This window comes from Sphaeramia orbicularis, chromosome 12 (assembly GCF_902148855.1).
Source record: "Sphaeramia orbicularis chromosome 12, fSphaOr1.1, whole genome shotgun sequence".
NCBI classification, from domain to species: Eukaryota; Metazoa; Chordata; class Actinopteri; order Kurtiformes; family Apogonidae; genus Sphaeramia; species Sphaeramia orbicularis.
In genome coordinates this window covers 76070696-76086529 of record NC_043968.1, presented here as the reverse complement: position 1 = coordinate 76086529, position 15834 = coordinate 76070696, and the positions used below count along the sequence as shown (strand labels likewise).

Sequence of the window (15834 nt, the reverse complement as noted above, 5' to 3'; positions counted from 1 at the left end):
TTGTTAGCAAATATGACATCTTACCAGTCAGTAGTTGATGTTTATCAGTTGTGTTGTATTGTATTCTACTGTGCCGTTTAATAATTTTAAACAATTAATTTTTTTAAATCATTCATAATTGTGAAGAGGGCCTTAAAAACTTTTGAATTTCTTTATTTTTCTTTGTTTCCCTGGCACAAAAGGGGGAAAATATAACAATTAAAAAAAAAACAAACATATTGAACAAAAATAACATTGCAGTGGCCAAATGTTTATTATGGTGCAGTTCTAGTTTATAGTGTATAAAGGTGTAAACTGGCACTTGTTCATATATGGATAAAAATAAGAGTTATCACTTAAATTAGAGGGCTCATATTTGTCTAAACCCACTTTTATTAGTCTGTGATTCATTTATTTGTGTATCTGGACCCTAAAAGTTCATACAGTTTGAATTTGAACCCTCCAGCTGCTGCAAAACTATCTTTATATTCATTCCGGCAACAACCAAGTGGATTTCTACAACCTGTTTTAATTCCTTCTTAATTTGTTACATTTTATAACTAGTTCCGTCTCCACATTTGCACATATAAGGTCCAGACTTCAGACGAACACTTCTCCAGTATTTCTCCATAATTGTTTCTCAGCAGCAGCGGTTGTAGTCCATACTGAAAATATGTCCAAACTTAGAGCCCATTACCTAAAATGTTCAGTTGTTGGTTGAACTGGACAGAGCAGCACAGCCAAGAAGGGGGCGGGGCCTGAAGTGGCTCATGTGCATTTAAAGGGCCAGCGCTCCAAACCACCTTTCTGGTGTCATTACTCAGAAATAGGGTTGAAGATGGACCTGTGGAGTTGAATTAATGAAGAATTCAGACCCAAGCAGAGCATTTACAGTTCATGTAGACTACAAGGAAATGTTGGAAAATGAAGAATTCCATTTAAAAAAAGCAAAGTATCACTCCCTCAAGGCCATGCATTATACAATACATGTATGAGCTGAAAGTTTTGTCTATTTATCCCAGACAATGCAGGTGGTTTAAAAGGCAGAAATATGCACAACAGCGACAAATTAAATCCTGATAAAGTTGGAAAAGTCTTAAAACTGAGGGTTTCATCTTTGGGCAGTATAACACCTAACTTTACCTTTGGACAGACTGTGAGTAGAATGAAGATCAAAGAGTGGACACAGGACTGAAACGTGATCTATCAGCTGTTACTGAGCAGATTACTTTCACTTGATACCACACTGGGCCTGTGAAATCTAAAACCCACCCATACTCTGACTTTCTACAATGCAACCAAAACATGAAGACATGACAGGACACATTTAATGGCTTATTCTTTCTTCTGTATAGACAGTTCCTCCTCCATCTCAAATTTAACTCTGACTTTTCTCTGCATTATTCTTACTGACTTTACTAGACTTTTTGTATCCACTGTACATACTGTTTCATAGATAATACATACCGATAATACTGTAAATATTGTGTCTATTCATATTTTATGTCTATTTTCATGTTTTATTCTACTTAGCTCCATTCTTATCTTACTTCATAAAATTTTCTGTTCCGTTTTCTGATCTTTTTTTTTTTTAGTTTTGGACATTTTACATTTATATTCTTATTTTCTGAAGTACTGGTGTTTTACTCATATTGTTGCACTGACTGGATTAGCACTCCTAATTTCATTGTACACACAATGACAATAAAAGCCCTTCTCTTCTCTTCTATAAAATCTCACCTAAGATAAGATAAGATTAGACTTTATTGATTTGACCATGGGGGAATTTCACAGTTAACAGCAGCAACATGCAACACACAAGTGCAAAGAAAAAAACAAAAAACAAAACACAAGTGAGAAATGAAATATAAAAGAAAATGAGAAATTTGATATTTATATAAATATTTATATAATTAGAGAATTAGAATTAAACAGTTTAAACATTAAAATAGTATTTACATTGCGGTTGCATGTGAACTGTTGTATAGTCTGATGGCTGTCTGAATTAATGAGCTTCTTACATGGGGATGTAAAAGTCTGGTGCTGAAGGGGCGGCTCAGGGCCTCTAAAGTGTGGGGCAGGGATAGGAGGGGTTGTCCATGATGGATGTCAGCTTTGCCAATATCCTTCTGTGCACCACCTCCTCAATGGAGTCCAGTGGGCAGCCTAAGACAGAGCCGGCTCTCTTTATCCATTTATTTTATTGCAAATGAATGAATGCAAATCCGTTTGCAATTGAAAGTTGAATAATATAAATTGATGTGTATTGTGGCTTAATCCCTTTCAATTTTGTTTCTCCAATAAAAAAAGAGACACTAATTTTAAGATTTTACATCACATCTACCCCTGCAATTCCTTCCTCTCAAGATCTGCTGACATTGATGCCAACTGTACTGTCTGTAAAAATGAGAAACCAGAAACAATTTTGCACTTATTTCATGACTGTGCCTCCTCTAACATGTTTTGGAGGGAACAGGAGAAAGTTAAGCATATCTCAATATCTCCAAGGGAAATAGCTAAATTTGAATGCTCTAATAAACCTGTAATTTTCTTAGTTAATCTAATCATAGTGATGGGCAAATATCATATTCATAAGGCAAAGTTCTGCAGATCCCTCCATAACATCAACATCTGAGTTAAAGAAAATGTATTATAAAACATTAGCCTTAACAAACAATCGTGAACAAGCCCTCAGGCTGTTTAATCATTTATTTTTTGTTAATCCTTCTATATAATACATGTTCTGTGTCCAATCGATGTTGCACCACAGGAGGGCGTTTGTACAGATTTTCCTCAGCCTTCACAGGCCCGATCGCCACCAAACTCGCCAAATGAATAGAAACATTACCTGACTATCTACTAGGCACAATTTTATGTCCGTATTCAAATGTTGTGAGGTATGCTGGGTGATTTTAGCCTCTCTCTACTTTGAATTCTTCATCCCTACTCTATTTTCGGAAGTGGTTATGCTGCCGTTCATGAAATTTCTCCTGCTAGCAGACGATGCTACAATGTGAAGGCTGCAGTTCACTACCGCTGTATGAATTTAATCATGCTTGACAGGCCAATGCTATAAATTGATGGTACTGAAATAAGCAAACTGTCCAAATGCATAATTGTGTCTTGAAAATATTCTTTAAATATCCACTCCCAAATAATGTGAACAAATAACATCAAAGCATTTTTTTTTTTTACAAAATTGCTGCTGCTCTTGCTGTGTCCATTTACAATCATGTATAGGCCAAGGTTATAATAGTTTTGGATTTTTAATTATAGTTTAGTTTTATTTAGTTTTGAGTTTTTTCCCCTCTAATTCAGTTAGATTTAATTAGTTTTTAGAGCATGTTTGCTTGTTTTTATTAGTTGTCGTTTTTTCTGAATGTTTAGTTTTAGTTTAGTTTAGTTCTAGTATTAGTTTCAGTTTTTTCATATATTTTCTCTTCCTCACCATCCTATTCAAAGAAATTAGTGAGGCGCGGATCAGTGGGTTACCCTGGACACTTTATTTGGAGGTGGGGTTAGGGCGGCTCACCGAGTACAGACACAAACATATGTACAGTACCATGCATAAATTCCCTATAGCAGGTTGGGGGTGTGGGGTAATGTAGGTGGGGGTGCGATTCATACACAACGTCACTTATGTGAAAACGAAACTGAAACCTTCCATACTTTCACCGTTGGTCTCCTGACTTCTATACCTCTTATACCGCTGATCTTAGACAAAATTTTCACATGTTCTATCCTATATCAACAATGACAATGACGAAAACTAAGGGTTTTTTATCCATAATTTTTATACGTTTTAGTTAGTTTTGTAAGCACACAATACAGTTTCAGTTAGGTATCGTTTTTTTTTTTCTTTTAATTCGACTTTTTATTTATTTCAGTTAACAAAAATGTTTTTTCAATTTTAGTTTTTGTCATTTCGTTCTGTTTTTGTTAATGATAATAACCTTAGTATAGGCACTTTTCACACACAATGGCACCATGGGTACAATGCTGCTAGTACTTGATAACTTTTGTTTTTAGCTTACTGGCCGACAGGCTGTAAGCTATTGTCGTCATGCGATGTCCGACGTCGTCGTTGTCTGTCGTCGTTGTCTGTCGTCGTCGTCTGTCGTCGTCTGTTACAAAAATTTCAATCGTCTTCTTCTCCGAAACTACAATTCATATTGACTTCAAACTTGGTATATAGCTTCTTTATGATGATGTCAACAAAAGTTAGAGAAATTATTTGGATCCGGATCTGATTCTGGATTTGGTGCAACTTTGAAAAATGTCCCCATTATAAGAGATAGGAAGCGGATTGATGCAATAACTCAGTAAATATAAACAATATCACATGTAAATTTCTACAGTCCAGCCCTGATGGGGAGATGACCAAAACATAATGGCCACATGCTGATCAGGATCTTCTTCTGGATCTGGAACTGACGGAAAATTTAACATGGGCTCTTATGGGGACAAAATTTCAATCGTCTTTTTCTTCGAAACTACAGTTCTGATTGACTTCAGACTTGGTATACAGCTTCTTTACGATGATGTCAACACAAGGTATTGACACTATTCCGATCCCGATCTGATTCTGGATTTGGTGCGACTTTGAAAAATTTTCCCATTATAACAGATAGGAAGTGGACTGATACAATAAATCAGTAAGTATCAATGATATCAAGTTGGAATTTGAATTTTTTACAGATCTGATTGGAATATGACCAAAACATGGGCAATTTCTGTAATGTAATAAATACACATAACTGGGTGATAATAAATGGCATCTAGATACATTTCCCAAAGTTTTTAATTTGTCCGGTAAGCTACAGGGCCATTGGTCCTATTTTTTGTATTGCACTCTTTTGCATTATGTTTACCTCTTTATTATTTGTATCAATACTTGAATTTATATGTGATGCTTATTTCTGTTAAATGTTGCATCTTTCTACTTGTTAATTATCAATAAAGGTTTAATATTGAAAAAATATATGCAGTAAAAAAAAACAAAAAACTATTCTATTCTGTTCTATTCAGCATAACAAGAGGGACGAGCAGGTTAATAGCATACCCTCGCAGCCCATTCCCTCTATCTAAACACTGTGCATTCACTTCATGGTACCCATGTGTGCCCCAGAGGTAAAGGAGCCTACATTTCCTCTGCTAACACTACCCACCTCTGTCACCTCCAGACACAGGCGGCTGCAGCTCCATCTCCTGTTCAGGCCCTCTTCTCTATTGTTGAGCCCCTGCGTAAGCACTAGCTCAGTACTACACAAAAACAAACCACACGGAGGCTCATATACACTCAACATAAACAGTACCGCGGTACTGACATACACTTTGAAACACTTTTAACCTCAAGACAATCTAAAAATTCCGTCATTGTTTTTTTTTCTTCCCCCCAAACATTAATGGAGAGCTGCGCCTTTAACTCCAAACTGTGCGGGCTCGAACGTGATTTCGCGAGATTTGCTTGGCGCCGCGACCTCATGTGAGCCACCTCCTGCGCGAGGCAGTCCGACGTTACCTCTGCAGAGGAAACCGCTATGGAGCCCTGAACATTTTTTTTTCAACCTAGCTCCTTTTACCACTGGAAAACAATAACCGTATCCAAATCACCGCTTTGTCTTTTTTATTTATTTTAAGCGTAACAGGGCGGTGCAACAATGTGGATCCAGGTTCGTACTATAGACGGGAAGGAGACGCGAACCGTTGAGGATCTTTCTAGATTGACCAAAATTGAGTCTTTACGGTTGAAAATCCAGGACATCTTCAATGTAAACCCACAACAACAGCGGCTGTTTTACCGAGGGAAGCAGGTAAAGGGATTTTTGTCTTCCTCCTTGGCGCAGACAGTGGGGTTTGGAGTGTTTGGACAGGTTTTTGGTGCTGATGTGGTGTTCGAGTGGTCCTCTCTGCTTTCGAACCCGTGCGAGCTTCCTGTTTTGATAGGAATTCGCCAATAGTTGTTGCGCAAGAGCCCGGGGTAAGCGGTGTGCCAGCCCCTGGGAAACAGCAGCATTACATAAAATAGACGGATCCACAAGCAGCCTGTCTGGGTTAGAGCTGAGGAGACGTGCATGCAACAAATGTCTCCGTGTTGCCGTAGATGTGTTTGTTTACAAAGACAACATGGCCCTCTGTTTCCACATGTACAGCAAAGTAGCGCCAACACTTATTCACCCACGTACAACAGTTTCACAGTGGACTACCGGGCTGCAGATGTTTCCACATGTCCTTCATAGTATGCTTGTATTTTTTTTTTGTCAACTTGTGGATGTGGACTGCAGCCTGACTATGTCCACTGGAACCGACGGGCTCGTGCATGTGGTGTGTTATGATGCTGGTAACGATATTTGGAGGGGGGAGGGGACTCATAGCTCCACGTGCCGTGACATCTAAACGCAAGTGTAGTTGTGTTTACACCCAGGACTCAGCTGGCCGCACACTGCACCTGTGGGCTTTCTTTGATTTAACATTCACATTGAATGATATTCCAGACAGAGAAGCAGATGTATGGATTATATGCTTTGTGTGTGTTTTGCATCCGAAGACCATGGTTGTGTTTTGGATCATCAGAAAACCATACATTGCATACCAAAGAAACAAAGGAACTTAGATTTTAGAGCTGCAACCGATTAATTGATTAGGTCAGGGGTGTCAAACTCATTTTCTTTCAGGGGTCATATTCAGCCTAATTTAATCTGAAGTGGGCCGGACCGGTAAAATAAGAGCATGATAACCACTAAATAATGACAACTGCAAATTGCTTCAGTGCAAAAAATAACATTCAGTTATGCCATTATTTACATTTACAAACTATCCAATCAAAAAGGATGTGAATAACCTGAAAAAAAACCCGGAATTTGCTAAGAAATAAAAGTACAATATTATCAATATTATGCTTCGACTTATGATTTATACATTATGCATTACAGAGCAGATCTACAAAGGCACAAAACATGTAGTAACAGACAGAAAATTGTTAAAATTGCACATAATTTTCTTCATTTCTTCATTTTGTTCAAGTTAATCACATGTTATTGTTGAAGGATAGTTTGTTAATGTGAACATTTTCATAATTTAATGTTTTTTGCACTAAATCAAAGAGAAAAAAATGGTGTTGTCATTATTTATAGGTTATTATATTATTTTTGAGTTTGATGCCCTAACTTGCACTTTGAAAATTCATACCATGGGACGGATTGGAACCTTTGGCAGGCCGCTTTTGGACCCCAGGCCACATGTTTGACACCTGTGGATTAGGTGCTTGAAGCAAATGTAAAAATTCACAATTTGATTAATTGACTCGAATTGACTGAAGGGAAATATTCTGTTGCAGTTTTCCTGAATTGAAGCTTCTTTGAGTGTCACAATAAGCGTCCGTGTGAAACACAACAGTGGAACCATGTTTAACAGCAGACAAATGAAAGAAACAAAGCTTTGATTCAGGAGAATTGTGGTTGAATAAGTTTTTTGGATCACTTTGAGTCGATTAATCGGTTGCAGCTCTATTAGATTTTATCTAGTGCTCTTAATAATGATTCTTTTAATTGTCCTCCAATCTGTAAATCTCCTTGAGTAACACTGGTGTACAAGTCAAATGCTTCCAGAGTAAAAGTAGTTCAGCATTACCAAATTTGAGTCACTAATAAAGAAAAATTAAATCCAAAGTGCTGGTTGGTTGTAGTTTCTAAGATACAGTCTTGGGTCAAAATGTGAAATTCTGAAAATTAATGAGAGACTGGGTTTTATTCAAAAGGAATGTTTGTCAGAGCTACCAGATCTACCTCAAAACACTGCCTGTACATGACAATACAGTCACTTTACAGGTTCTATCAGTGGAACATTTATAAATCCATTGTATTAATGTACAGAAACCAGTATATATGTCGAAGAACACACCATCATATATGATGAAAACATAAGCTAAACAGCACTTTGGTCATTTGTTTTCTGATTTATCTTCTTAAAGTATGTAAGATTTAGCACATTTAATGTCTGAAGCAGATATTTTGTAAAAAAATTGCTCAGCAGTGTAATTGATTAATTTCTTGCAGAGGAGAGATAACAGTGGAAATTTAACAGGCATTATAATAATAATAGTTTGAATCATGAAGCACCTGAAAGCTGACTGACTGGCCCATATCATCCCCAGCCCTTCCCTTATAAAATGTATGTAATTAAGACCCATTCTGCCCAGTCAAAATGCAGTAGACAATAGAAACAGTCGAAGCAAACATGCAGTATGAATCACTGAACTTCACACTTTAAGGGATTTATCATTAAATGTAGAACTGAACCTCAGACTTATCATTCCGATTAATATTTTTTATCTTTTAGGTTGTTATTTTCCTTCAGTCAGTATTCCCAGTTGAGAGGTCTAATATTACCATCAGCCACAATCTGCATAAACTTTTGCTGATGCCAATCATTTGGAAAATCTCAAGTTTTTCGGATTATAAAATATAATAAACATCAGATAACATTCTCCAAAACCCTGTTTGGTCGACAGCCTCAGGAAATCCCATTTAGTGTTGTAGAGGAGGGAAGAATACATAAAATATATACATTCAAATGGTGGGGATCAGGGAATTTGACTTAAAATGACTTAAATTAATTGATTAGTGGATGACACGGTGGTGCAGTGGATAGCACTCGTGCAAGAAGGTTGTGGGTTCGATTCCAACACCAGTCGATGAGGGTGGGACCTTTCTTTGTGGCGTTTGCATGTTCTCCCTGTGTCTGCGTGGGCTCTCTCTGTGTGCTTCAGCTCCTCCCACCATCCAAAGACATGCACTGAATGTGAGAGTGATTGCTTGTCTCTGTATGTCAGCCCTGCGATGCACTGGAGACATGTCCAGGGTGAACCCTACCTTTGCTTCAGCAACCCCCATGACCCTAGTGAGGATAAAGCAGGTTCAGAAAATGAATGAATGAATAATTAACCAATTAACCAAAACTAGTTCTTGATTATTTGAGTTGACAATCATTTATTTTTAAGCTACCCCGTCATATATTTTTGTTTTTAAAATCTTATTTGTAGCTGGGTGATATGGTAAAAAAAAAAAACAACAAAACATTAGGCCTATCCAGATTAGAAATTTCATAGTCGCCAAAATCTAATTATCACAAAAAACGTCTTTGAATTTACAGACTGATTTTTGTCACAGTGATAGTTGATCATTTGTTGCTTTAGTTATTTGTGGGTGTAAACTTTTTTTGTGGTCAGAATATTTTAGAAACCTGGAGGTAGAGAACAGTCACACCAGTTTAAATCATAAAATGTTAGTTTGATTTAAAAGAACATGCTTGAGCAAAATTTGGTAAACTGGACAAAAGGTAATGTAAAGGGATAAAAAATTACTGAGGAGAATTATCGCTATATGAAGTTATATGGACACTGACAAGAAAAAATTATGATATACAAAAACGATATTGTGACATGATATGAAATTGTATCATAATAATTATTATCAGCTTTTATCATTCATCTGAACTCTGATTTCATGAACTGAATAAAAATCCCTAATGTTATACTTCAGAGTTAATGTATGGAAGTGACATACGCGTCATATAAATATATCCTAGCGCACAGTTCACTTTAAATGTTGTCCCCCTAGTGTGTTTCAGTATGGTGTGCCCTCTCTTCTCTGTTATGTCCTCATCCATTGTATAATTCATTTCATGTGGCATTCGTTTGAACACAGAACCTTTAAAATAGTCAGAGCTGAGATAGTTTTAAGTCTTAGTTTGCCATCTTTTTAACTCTTAAAAAGTACATGCCACTTTCTGCCTCTATTCAGCGTGTCATTAAATGCTCTGACAGTTGAGACAAAAATTCTTAGTTAGACCCACTGTTTGAACGTTAATTTTTTACTCGTACAGAAACAAGAATAACTGTTCAGGGCAAAACTGTGAGGAAGATGTTGCATCTTTGGTCTTGAGAGTGGTCTGAAGTAGTAAACAACCGGCTTGTTGGAATACAATACCCCACGTTGTTTAAACATAGTGTGGTCAAAGCACTGTGATTAATTCATTTATTATCTCTGCCAAGGAGGTAATGTAATCATCTGTGTCTACTGTTTTGTTTTGGGGGTTTTTTTGGTTGGTTTGTCTGTCAGCTGGTGTACACAAAAACTCTGTGCTGATTTTCAAAAAACATGGTGGAAGGGTAGAGTAGGGCATGGATCTGACATGACACACCCATTACATTTTAGAGAAGATCCACTAAAAAGAAGAGCAGCTTGGAATTTAAAATTTCTCTTGTGTAATCCTGCTGAAAGACAAAAAACAAAAACATCGGAGGACTGCTGGACCTTGGCTTATGTATGTGTGTGTGTGTGTGTGTCCGACCGAGTGACCTTGTAGTGGATTTATGTACTTTTGTCACTCCCACATAGTGGCTAAAGCAAGTTGTCTCTCTCCACACTGTACTTGAGGAAGACAGTGATGTAAAAACTCTAAGCTTTTCAGCCTTGAGATGTTCATGGCAGATGATTGCATAGTGTGCAGGCTCAGAGTTTAATGTTTCAATACAGGGGCAGATTTTTAATGATGTATATATCTTCTGTTAAACAAAAGCAGTTGCAAAATTTACACCTTTTCCTTGAGATCAACTAGTAGTGGATTTTTAAATGCTGATATAAAAATGAGTTTGTAAGAGGAAAATGCAAATACTGATTAATCACATTAACCACTAGTAGGGATGCCTCTGGCATTTTTTAGAAGATCAGATTTAGTCATGAGATCCCGGTTCTGGGGGGGTAGACAAATGTCCTGCCCCTGAAATTTAATTTTCAGAAGGTAGGGCAAAGGAAAATTAGCTGCACAACAGTGGGAGGCTTAGAGGAATGAGTAAAGCGTCTATAAGTTTCACTTTCACTTCATGGTACGGTAGTGACGCACGAGTCAGGTTTTTTTCAACTCGAGGGGCTTTTGTGGAATTATTTGACCTGACCCAACCTCCCCCACAAATAAACTGACATTCTTTTGACCCGACTCGCGAGTAACCTGCTGATCTGCGCATCACTAATGTACGGCATGGAACACACCCCCATATAATCCCTAGACAGACCTGTCTATAGACGTGCTACAGCAGTGGCAAACATACAGCCTGTGGACCAAAACCGGCCTGCCAGAGGTTTTAATTTGTCCCACATTATGAATTTGGAAAGTGCAAAAATTATACTAAAGTTATTAAGAGTCAAAGGTGTCATAGTTGCTTTAGTTCCGGTTCCAGCCCAATTGTGATCTCAAGTAAATTAATAGCATAATAACCTATAAATAATGACTCCAAATTTAAAGTTGGTATTGGATCGGTATTGGATTGGTATCGGCAAAACTAATCCTAAAAAACATCGGATTGAATCGGGAGCAAAAAAAAAAAAAAACAGATTGGGACATCACTATTTATCACAAAAAACTTCAACAGAGATGAGAATAATGTGGGATCCTGTGTTATAATGGCTGGACATTTGCATACTAATATTGGCTGATATCAGCCAATATCGCCATCAGCATGTAAGATGTCTTTACACAGATAACAGTGGCAGATATTTATCTTTCGTGTTATGTTTGTTTTTTTCATAAGTTCAAAAATAAATAGATGTTGTTTATGCAAATATTTTAATCGGTTTTACTCAAAGATAATGTGATTAGGGGGTGAAGACTTTAAAATTGTAAATATTTTATATCCCTGGTGAAGATTTCTTTGTTAAATGGGGGTAAGTAGCAGCAAAGATAAAGTAAAAAACAGAGTATCATTGCTATCGTTATTGGCGTATCTATCTATCTATCTATCTATCTATCTATCTATCTATCTATCTATATATATATATATATATATATATATATATATATATATATATATAGGCCAAAATGCCATTTTATAAATATTGTACCAAATCTAGGATTAAAAATGGTCTATTTTTGACTTGACTAGAAACTAGATAAAGTTGAACTGGAGATATAAGTAAGAATCAATCAATCGTTCATTTCGACCAGATTCCCAGGAACTTATTTATCCAGGTAAAAGAATTTCTGGTAATCTGTGTGCTTTGCATTTCCACAGCACCCCAAAGATTCAGACTCAGGATCCGTTTGACAAGGTCCAGGCTCTTTTGAGTGCTGAATATGCACTTTAGCATATTCGGGTGGACAGATGATGGTAGTGCACCTGTAGGAGTGAACGGAATATGCTGGGCTTGGCTGAGCTCAAGCCGAATATGCTCAAAAGAGCGTATTCATTTGGAAAATGGAGCAAAAAAAGGTCACGTTCAGCAAATACAATGGACAAGTTCCAGGCTTATTATCCAGAGCGTATTCGGATGGACAGAAAGATTATTGCAAAGCACTCGGAGGGAGCTGAATACACTCAGGTCAGCTTGAGCTGAACACGCTGAAAAATATTCTCTTCTAAACGTATTCAGCAAATGGACCTCATCATTTGTCCACTTCTCGTAGCTTCTCTTCTTTTGATCATTTGGAAAATAAAATAAAAATGGAATAAATAAGTTTGGAGCCTCACACTGGCTATACATAAGTGTGAGCACTGCAAGTGTGTTCCACCAATTGGCATTCTTCAACGCACAGCCCCATTACTTTAAGAATTCCTGGGGAATCTAAGAAGTCCCACCCCCCTACCAGGAACTTTGTTCAGGGAAAGTTAGGGGTTGAGGGGAATTTTCACCCAGATAATTTTGGTGGAAATGTGCTGAGGTTTTTCAAAGTTCCCGGTAAAGTAAATATTACTGGAGAAGTTCACTGAACGACAAACTCTGTACTTGTACTCATCGTCTTCCTTGTATCCGGGTCCGGGTCATGGGGGCAGCAGCCTCAGCAGAGGAGCCCAGACAGCCCTCTTTCCAGCCACTTCCACCAGCTTCTCCGGGGGAATCCTGTGGCATTTTCAGGCCAGCTGAGAGATATAATCCCTCTAGCGTGTCATGGGTCGGCCCCAAGGTCTGCTCCCAGATGGACATGTCTGAAACACCTCCCCATGGAGGCATCCGGGAGGTATCCTCACTAGATGCCCGAATCACCTCAACTGGCTCTTCTGGACGTGGAGGAGCAGCGGCTCTACTCTGAGTCCCTCCCGGATTTCCGAGCTCCTCACCCTTTCTCTAAGGGTGCAGTATGCACACAGGGAAAGTCCTTTGGTCTGCTTATTTGATTTGGATCGAATTCAGCCTTTTTTTATCGTTTGGGTCGGATCGCATCCTCAATGCACTTTTTGCTAGTTGACCAAAACTTGTAAACAGAAGCACACATGTGACAAACTGGACAGAAAAGTTGAGGGCGGGGTCAATCAGAGAGAGATGGCAGGTGTTGATGAAAACAAATATGGAGGTCCTATGTACAGTTGTGGGTTTTGGAACCCATGTGGCTCAGCTACTCCCAGCGGCTGCGGTGGCTTGTCAAGCAGAAAAAGGCGCATGGTTCCTTGGTTTGAGGCTGGTTATATTCACATCAGAAGTGAACTGGCCCAGAGTCCATTTGGAAGCAGACCCTCTGCTTCTTTGATTTGAATCAGAATTCACATGTTTGTATTGACACCTAAAAAAAAGTCTGGACTTTCTGGGGAAATGAACTCTTACAGACACAGACAGATATGGACGCAGCGTTCTGTCCGTCCTCTGCGTACATTCCATCCGTTTACCAGGTGCTCACGGATGCGTAAACAGAATGACAATATCAGTGGGTGTACGGAGCGGTGCGGACCACCGCCAACAGAAGTGAAAACGAAACATTATCGCTCATTTCTCTTTTCTCTACCTGCTGAAGCTAAACTTTTAAACCTTACCAGTGAAAACGCTGCAATATTAGTTTCACATTAGTGTTACATCTGTCATCTCCATGTTTGTTATTACTGACTTTCTTCTTCTTCTTCTCAAAAAACTTTCCTCTTCTTCGTGGTGTTTGTCCAGTATGGTTAATTCAGAGATGGATTAATTGACAAACGCTCATTCCAACACATTAAATGTCAGTAGCAGCACTTTGTTCCAGTCAGACTAATGACAACAACAATAAAGCACATTTACAAAAGGAACTAACAACTGGAATGGGGTTATTAAGTACTCGTATCGGTACTCGGCATCGGCAAGTACTCAAATGTAAGTACTCGTACTCGGTCTGGAAAAAAGTGGTATCGGTGCATCCGTAATATTAATATGTAAACATCAAACATACGAATGTGCATTAAAGATGGCACCTTATGGTCACAAGAGGGAACTCGCTACCAAACTTCCTTATTTTCTCATTTAATACTTGTATCTTCACTTATCTGTTTCATCCTCTTCCTCTTGTAAATTTCCCTATGGGATGAATAAAGTATCTATCTATCTATCTATCTATCTATCTATCTATCTATCTATCTATCTATCTATCTATCTATCTATCTATCTATCTATCTATCTATCTAATCTATCTAATCTATCTATCTATCTATCTATCTAATCTATCTAGTATCATCACATGTAAACTTGGTGGAGTATTTCCTTCGTCCGTACAAGAATCTCCATTTTTGCGTTTCTCTCTATTTACATGCAAACGTGAAAATGGAGATTTGCAGAAATCTCCAGTTTGGCCAGAGTTTTTAGAAACCTTTGTTTTCGGTGTGGATGCTCGTCGTTGTCGTGTAAACCATAGGCATAAACGCAGAGAAAAGTCTCCATTTTTAAAAATCCCCGGGTGAGTTTTTCAAAATGCTACAATTAAACACGGTTTTAATGATAATTAGAATTTGAAACGGTAATACTGTCGGGAATTTTACTGTGGTTTATAATTATGCTGGTAATCGCTACATTCCTAGTCAGAGTGTAGATCGACCGGTAAATCGAAAGCTTCGCCTTTCGGCTTAGCTCCCGCTTTACCACAACGGACCAGTTTAGCGTCCACATCACTGCAGACGCTGCCTGATCTGCCTGTCGATCCCCTGCTCTATCCTACCCTCACTCGTGAACAAGATCCTGACAAACTCGGTGTAATCAATCAATTAATATGAAAAGATCTGGGCAATTTTGATGCAGTTTTTGGTTTTTGTTCTAATCTATTCCCTCAAAGTCTGCCAACACCAACAGTAGCCAACCTGCCAAAGTCTGTCTTTCACTAACTTATAGTCAGGGAGGACAATATAGTCAAAATCTTCTATCACAGTATTTGTAATTTTATGTCAGGGTAACTGGAGGTGTGATGAATCTTTCACCTCTCAGTGATTCAACTGCATCATGTTTTTCCTAGTATCTCAATCTATTTATCTTTATCAATTAATATTTAAATTTGGAAAGTGCTTTCAAAGCTCAAACTGCAGGAGTCTTTAATACAAACAGCTGCATCTTTGCAAAACCACAAGCTGCATGACTCACTCTGTACAGAAAAAACACAACAAAAACAAAACACAAATCATTCTGCCGAGCATTACAGTGAGAGGTGTGAAGATCCTCCTGCCTCACAATTCACTTATGTCTGCTGTGTGATGCATCTGTGAGCAGTTTATACATCTTTTATGGTGATGGGATATCTCACGATACATTAAGAAGTTTAAAATAACCATACTGTACTTCATCACATTTGATTATTTTCATATACTTTTCTTTGAAATTCCTATAGTTCCATTGTTTTTCATGTTCACTGTGCTCCATGTTTGTTTTTATGTTACTCTGCAAAGCACCCAAATTAACAAAATATGTTACTGTACAGAGTGTGATTCATGACACAGTGGTATTAACCCAGTGATATTACGAAAAGTTTTACATTTTCTATCATCACAGGATGTGAATCTTCGTTTTGCAAAGCTCTGACCCTTAGATGCAGTTATGTATCATGAACAAAGAAGTAAGGAGGGCCATACTGTCTGACCTC

At 37.9% G+C, this 15834-nt stretch overlaps 1 protein-coding gene across 1 annotated transcript in view; it reads left to right on the top strand.

Annotated features, from left to right (window-relative positions):
* Positions 1-5639: 5639 nt before the first annotated feature.
* The window catches only part of uhrf2 (ubiquitin like with PHD and ring finger domains 2), a 104488-nt gene continuing 94293 nt past the window's right edge, over positions 5640-15834 (top strand). Inside the window, exon 1 of the mRNA XM_030150445.1 lies at positions 5640-5792. Within this exon, the coding sequence (XP_030006305.1) occupies positions 5640-5792 (153 nt within the window). The remainder of the gene's footprint in view (positions 5793-15834) is intronic.